Source organism: Heterocephalus glaber, unplaced genomic scaffold, assembly GCF_053883595.1.
Source record: "Heterocephalus glaber isolate CG9 unplaced genomic scaffold, H.glaber_assembly_v1.0 deba00001457, whole genome shotgun sequence".
Taxonomy (NCBI): domain Eukaryota; kingdom Metazoa; phylum Chordata; class Mammalia; order Rodentia; family Bathyergidae; genus Heterocephalus; species Heterocephalus glaber.
In genome coordinates, this window is record NW_028258305.1 from 43,712,179 (window position 1) to 43,719,033 (window position 6,855).

The 6,855-nt window shown below is 37.2% G+C and overlaps 1 protein-coding gene across 16 annotated transcripts in view; it reads left to right on the top strand.

Annotated features, from left to right (window-relative positions):
• The window catches only part of Atad2b (ATPase family AAA domain containing 2B), a 168,161-nt gene extending 162,068 nt beyond the window's left edge, over positions 1-6,093 (top strand). For all 16 annotated transcript variants that reach the window (XM_087216627.1, XM_087216621.1, XM_087216624.1 and 13 more), the window contains one exon: positions 2,756-6,093. In XM_087216627.1, the coding sequence (XP_087072753.1) occupies positions 2,756-2,797 (42 nt within the window). In that variant the 3' untranslated portion in view covers positions 2,798-6,093. The remainder of the gene's footprint in view (positions 1-2,755) is intronic.
• The last annotated feature ends 762 nt before the right edge of the window (positions 6,094-6,855 follow it).

Genomic DNA, 6,855 nt, shown 5'->3' on the forward strand with positions numbered 1-6,855 from the left:
CTTGTCTTTTTTTTATTTTTGAGGCAAGAAGGGTCTCACTGTACAAATCAGGCTGGTCTTGGACTCACTATGTAGCCCAAGGCAGCCTTAAACACATGGCTAGTCTCCTGCCTCGCCCCCCCCCCCCCCCCAGTGCTGGGATTACAAGCATGTGCTATCACGCCTGACTTACCTGTCTATTTTTGACCAAGTAGCTAAAGAATGTTTAGAAGGTTTAAGATTAAAAGAATCAGCCAGCCTTGGTAAAATACCAGTAGGCACATGCATTCTGGGAGGCGGAGGCAGGAAGATTGCAAGTTCGATTGCAGACAGGGTTATTTAGGGACTTAATGAGACTGTGTCTCAAAATTAAAAAAAAAAAAAAAAAGGCTAGGGAGGTATCAAAGGCCCTGCGTTCTGTCCTCAGCACTGGGAAAAAGGAGAGATTGTAAGTTATAGTTTGGAGAATTAAGACTTTCTATACCATTTTTCTCTCAGGAAAGAGCAAAAGTAATCTGGAGTTTCTTAATTTGGTTCTGGATAGGCAAATACGTAGAACAGCACATCACAGCTCTCTCCCTGCTGGTGCTGGTGTGCTGCCTGAGTCTGTCACACAGGCCTGTTGGTGTCACCTCACAGTCCTCCAGCTGCTCCCACCAGCCATGGCTGATCTAAAGGAGACCTGATTGCCACCCATCAATAATTGGAGGAGAACTTAGAGTCATTGCTTGTAGTCAAATCTAGTCCTGTGAAACAGCTACATGAAGTGGTGCATGTTCTTTTGTTTAGATACTTGTAAAGATGATCCATTCCTTTTCTAGACAACTGAACCATAGGGAATTTTTTCCCTTGTCAGTGAGCTTGAATCTCTTTTCACACAATTCACATCATTAAGACACACTTCCACTTTTTGTAGTCAGCTGAGCAGATGTAACCCTCGTCCACCCACTGAAGGCTGGGTGGCTGTCTTCTATTTGCTTGTTAGTTTATCTTGTGGTCTAGCTACTGAGTATCTATTGAGGACCTACGTGCCAGATACTGTTAAAATTTTGGGATGCAAAAGATGATAAAGACCAACTTCCTGTTCACAAGGAACATTTCTAACTTTAAAGATATTGAAGATTTATATATGGAGGGTATACTTATCTTTTCATGTATAATGATATTGGGGTTAAATCAAAGCAAGAGAGTATTTAAAGTTATTTTGTTATCACATGAGTTTGTTTTATGAAGCTATACTAAGCTGTATTTTATGTGTGTGTGTGTGTGTGTGTGTGTATCTATGTTACTGGAAAGCACAAATGAGAAAAAAATCACTCCTATCCCCCTATCTAGAGGACACTAGTTGGTATTAATCTTTTGGAATATCATTGAGTCTTTTAAAATGTCTAGGGCCGGGGATGTAGCTCAGTGGTACTGCACCTGCCTGCCAAGCACAAGATCCTAAGTTTGATTCCCAGTACCAAAACAAACAAACAAATATAAAATGTCTACATGTACATAATGTGTATAAGTGTGTGAATATATATTTTAAAATTGGGATTATATTTTTGTTTCATAACCTGATTTTTTTCCCCTACGCAGCAGTATATGGAAAAATATTTCCCAGGAATGATTGATTGATTATATAGAAGACTTTCTGATCAGATGATAGTCTGTTAGTATGACCTACTAGTTCTACAGAGATGTGGAATAGAATTTTGTTGCAGCTGTTTAAAGAGAGAAAAGAAAACCAAATATCTTAGATATATTTGATATTTGCCCATGGTAATAAAATGTGCATGCAGGGTACTGTTCTTTGTTCAGATAGTTGCAATTTCATTAGCTTGAATGAATTGGATATGCTTAGCAGTGAGAAATTGCTCAGTATGGGACTTGGAACCTTTGTAATTTATGGGCCTAGTTTAGAGAAGAAGGGGATTGATAGGATGAGCAGTGAGTGGCTTTCCAGGTGACGGTGATGGCAGCCACTCATTCTGGCCCCCACCCCCTTCAGCTCTGGTTGGAGTAGATAGAAATGGGAACAGGATGCTTTCTGCTCTTTGCTGAAAGCTACACTGAATGCATTGAGTTTCCTTTGGGAATTGGAATATAATGAGTATGGCTCTGGGTGAGACTGCTTGTATTCAAATTTGGACTCGGCCACTTTTTAGCTGTCAGATTGCTTATCTTCTCTGTGGCTCAGTTATTTTCGTCTGTATAATGGGACTCAGAATAATACCTATCTTCTACCTTCATCATTATTGTGGATTAAGTTAAATCACGTATATATATATATATATGTCTAAACATACGTCTATTGTATTTATGAATTTTATACATATTTCCTAGTATAATGCCTGACATAAGTTACTCATTGAGTGTTCTATCATCTTCATCCTCACCCTCATATTACTTACTCCTCATTCTTGCATTAGTGATGTAAATCACTCATTGAGTGTTAGTATCTTTGCAGTCTTCATTTGCCCGGGTATGAAATAGCAGGTACTTGGAGTTACCTAGGGCAGATGGTGTTACATAGTAGTTCTGGTATTATAATCAGGAAAATACTCAAATTTGTGGGCTGAGGATTTAGCTCAGTGGTTCCAGCACCTGCCTTGTATGTGCAAGGTCCTGAGTTCGATCCCCAGTACCAAAAAAAAAAAAAAAAAAAAAAATTCAAATTTGAACATGTATCTCAAATTCTTTCTCTAAGAATTTTTATGTGAATTCTTCTACAATGAAGAATACCTTTGTCTTTTCCTTAATAGATAATATGCATATCTTTTTCTTACAGGAGATGGAAAGAACAGTTCATATGTTTGAGACATTCCTATGAACTTGCAAGATGAGTGGTTTATCCTCTCCAATCTGCTCCTGACAGAGCAGTCTTCTGAGCCATTCAATTTCAGATTGCACCGATTATGTGCAGAGCCTTGGTGTAAAGTGCTCTCTCACTCATTTTTTTCTCTGTTGAATTTGGTGCTATTGTCTCAGGTACCTGAAACCAACCAGCCTACAAGAACCAAACAGAACTTCAGAAACATGTTGTATTTTCCACAAATAAAAAATACAACCCCGCAGCTTGGAGATTTTGGTGCTACAGAAACTGCTTTTGCTTCTGCTCCTCTTTTTGTGCACTCTTTCTTGGAGATTCTCTTAGGGAGCAGACCAGCAAACAGGGGGAAACTGGATGGGGCAGTTCTAACTGTGTTGAATTGTTTAAACAGTGGGAAACCTGTTCTGTTTTTGTCTTTTTTTTTTCCTTCTCCTTTCTATCCCTTTCATCATATTTCCCTCTCTGGGTAATGGACTGACACCTGTTTTAGAGTTGGCTGTGGTATATTCTGGTGGGAAACTGAAGAAACCGAATGAAATTAGATTAGGCTCTTTAGAACTGCCTTTAATGTGCCTTTTTATTCATTTGAGAAAGTTAAGGCTAAATGGACTCGTTGATAGCAAATAAATTAGAACGTTTTCTTTGATCACAACTTTGAAAGTAAGTTTTGATACTATGTCATTAAGAGACAACCAGTGTTTTGGTATTCAATGCTTGTCTTGTTCTCAAAGCTCAATCAAGACAGTAAGCTACATAATATACTAAAATAACGTTTTCTGTATGGTCTGTTTCTGTGTAAGAAACATGTAACCAAACAACAACAAATAATACACAGTCCACAAAAGCCCAAACATTTTTTTTTATTGCTAATGATGACCAGTGGCCATTCTTCTATCAAGAGGCAATTTAATAATTATTCATGTTTGAGTTCCCAGAGAAAAATTATTTTGGTGTTTAATAAATTGTATTGTTTTAAGCCAGGACTTGCCAAATAGACAGAAAAGAGAGGAATTCGTCAGAATCTCCATAAAATTCATTTTCTGTATAATTGCAGATGAGCTCTGGTATGGTCCTTGAATGACAGTATTAATGTTTAAATCCCTTCCCATAAGCTTACCTTCACAACTCTTCATTTTTATCAGAACCCATTTTGGATGGAGTTGAGTGATTTCTGTGAATTGTATTTACCTGAAATTAATTATGGGTTACTAGTTTTACAAAAACTTTCTACAAATTGGAGACAGTCTAGGCAGTTGCAAAAAGGCAAAGGGAATGCAGTGACATTTTGTATCAGATAATTTTTAAACAAAATGTAGAAAGTTTTGCCGACAAGTTGGCTTGCTATCTTCATTTATTTACAGCCGTTAGCTGCAGGCGTGTCTCTCCAGTATATGCAACACAGGTAGTTTGAGTTTTAATTAAGGCACATGGTCTTGGACTACTGCAGAGATCCTGAGCTACCTCAGCTTTTTGTGCTTTAGTTACCAACGGTGTTTACAGAGTCCTGTAACCACTTTGCTTCCGTTTACACGCTGAAGCTAAGGTACTTGTCTCCCTGTCTCTGACTGTGGTCTGCAGAAAGCGCACTGGCCTGGCTACTGCAGTAATCCCAAGTGCTTCTTTGCATTTACATTCACATTGGCCACCGTCTCATTGTAGTTTAATTTGTTTTAAAAGCCACTTGTTTTCTTTATGCCTAATCTATGAAGTTTTCATAACACTCAGTCATATAATTCAAGACGCTGCCCATGTAGACACACTGTATTTTTAAGGTGGGCAAGTGTGATTGACTATGAATCATTTTAAAGGGGAGGTCATTTGAAGCCTCCAGTTTGATTATTGGGAAGATTTTCATGCTTTCTTTAGTATTTATTGCCATCATACCAGTTCAAACTATTTTACTGTCTAATACATTAGCATTTTGTATTTTGATGGAAATTGTTACAGAATTTAAAGATTTGATGAAATACGATGTAGCAGATTTTTGTAGCAAGTTTCTGGTAAAAGGGTTTTTTGCAAGTCTCAGGTTCTTGCCGCACTATTTTTTTTTTAATGTTTATTCCCGTTACTCTAATTCAGAGGCATTCTCTTCAAGTAACAGCAGCACTTGTGAAAGGAAAAAAAGTACATTTCTTAGTAGATCACTAAATTTGTACAAATTAATTAAGATTTTAGCCATCAGTGAGTTTGACAAGGGCAATTTATTTATGTTTGGCATTACGCTTCCAAAAGATCATGTTTCTGTTTTTGCTTTTGTTTATCCTTAATGTAGATGGAGAAATCAGAGGCAATGTCAGTGTAGGAACTGCCACTTTGAACACTTTAGGGTTCGAGAGAAAGTCAATCTTATGCCAAGGTCGGGGGCAATGAGCTAAAATTGTAGCAACTTTTCCAGCCCTCCCCCAAACAAACACACTACACCAATTTTGCTTATTTTACAGATATAGGGTGGTTCTATATTTTAAAGCAGCTTGTGAAATTATCCAAGTGGACTCAATTTTGTTTACCTTTTTGTAAGCTCTTAATTTTTGCTGTATAGCATTGGCAGAAATATGTACAAATTGACCTCTGTTCTTCCTTCCTATTGTGACCATTATAAGTGATAAGCTCCTGTTAACACTGCTCCCAGGTAAGTGTGGCACAGCACAGCCCAGCCCAGCAGTAGTTCCTGCTCAGCTGTGGGGACCCTGGGAGCTTTTTGAAGATGATGGAACCACATTAGGGTTGAAACTGATGGCTCTGGAGTTAATTGTGTTTTTCAGCTTGAAGCTTACCTGTGATTAATTTTTAAAACATCCTTTCATAACTTGATTTTTCTCATATGCCAATGTATTTGTAGGTTTACTGGATTTAATTTTTAGGGAGTGGGGTGGTAATTTCTTCCCTTTTCTGATTAATTTGTTTCAGCTATGGTGCTATTCAATAGGTATCTTCAGTGTCAGGTCCCGTAGCTGAATGCCATTGTTACTATAATTATTATTTGTAATCATATTGTAAGCTTGAATTTGGGCTTGTACCTGCATCTTTTGTATTTTGTACATTTGGTTACTTAGACTTTGGGAGTCCTGTTTGGTTTCAGTCATGTGTGTCTACTTTGTAGATTAAGTAGACTTCACCAACTATGGTCTATTTGGGTTTGTAGTTTAATTTAGAATTGTGTTAAATTGATGTTTTACATTTGACTTCATTTTCCATTAGTTTGAAGTAAATTATTTAATTTTTGAATTCTGGAACATTTACTGTAATTTGTAATATAACTGCTGTGAAATACTTGAATAAAGATAATAAGAAAAATATGTCTTAGCTTAATTATCATCCGTGTTGGCTGCAAATACAGTGCTACTTTTCCAGCTGCTGTCATCTGTTTCACAGAGAAAGCATGTTCATATTTATCAAATACCTCCAGAAAATCTTGTTATAGCTGGGTATGGTGGTCATGATTGTAATCCCAGCACCATGGGAGGCTGAGACAGGAGTATTACAGGTTTACGGCCAGCCTGACTTAGTGAGACCCTATCTCAAAAATTAAAAAGGCCAGGGATGTAGCTCAGTGAGAAGGCCTTGGGCTCAGTTGCTAATCCTACAAAATAAACAAACATGAAAATAATTTTTAAAATCGTATTATATGTGCCTTTTAGATTTTAAGTACCCTTCAGGATTTTTAGCTGAAAGCTTGTTTCTGTTCAGAAAGTTTGATTTTAATTCAATAGAAGATTTCAAGATTCAATAGAAGAAATGAAGATTGAAAATATATTGGTTGGGGCCGGGGATTTAGCTCAGTGGTTTCGCTGCCTGCTGCGCAAGCACAAGGACCCGAGTTCCATCCCCGGTGCCAAAAAAAAAAAAATATATATATATATATATTTATATTGGGTAGAAAAAAACATTTAAAATAGATTGGGTAGAAACAAATGCATTACTCTTAAAATTTGTTTTTCTGAGTGTTTAGATAAAGACCATTTGTGGCCCAATCAAGATTTTAGGGCTTTGGAAATGAAACTGAGTTTTATTTATCCAGTTGTAGATTCCATAGCCCTCAAAACTATAGTAAAGTCAGA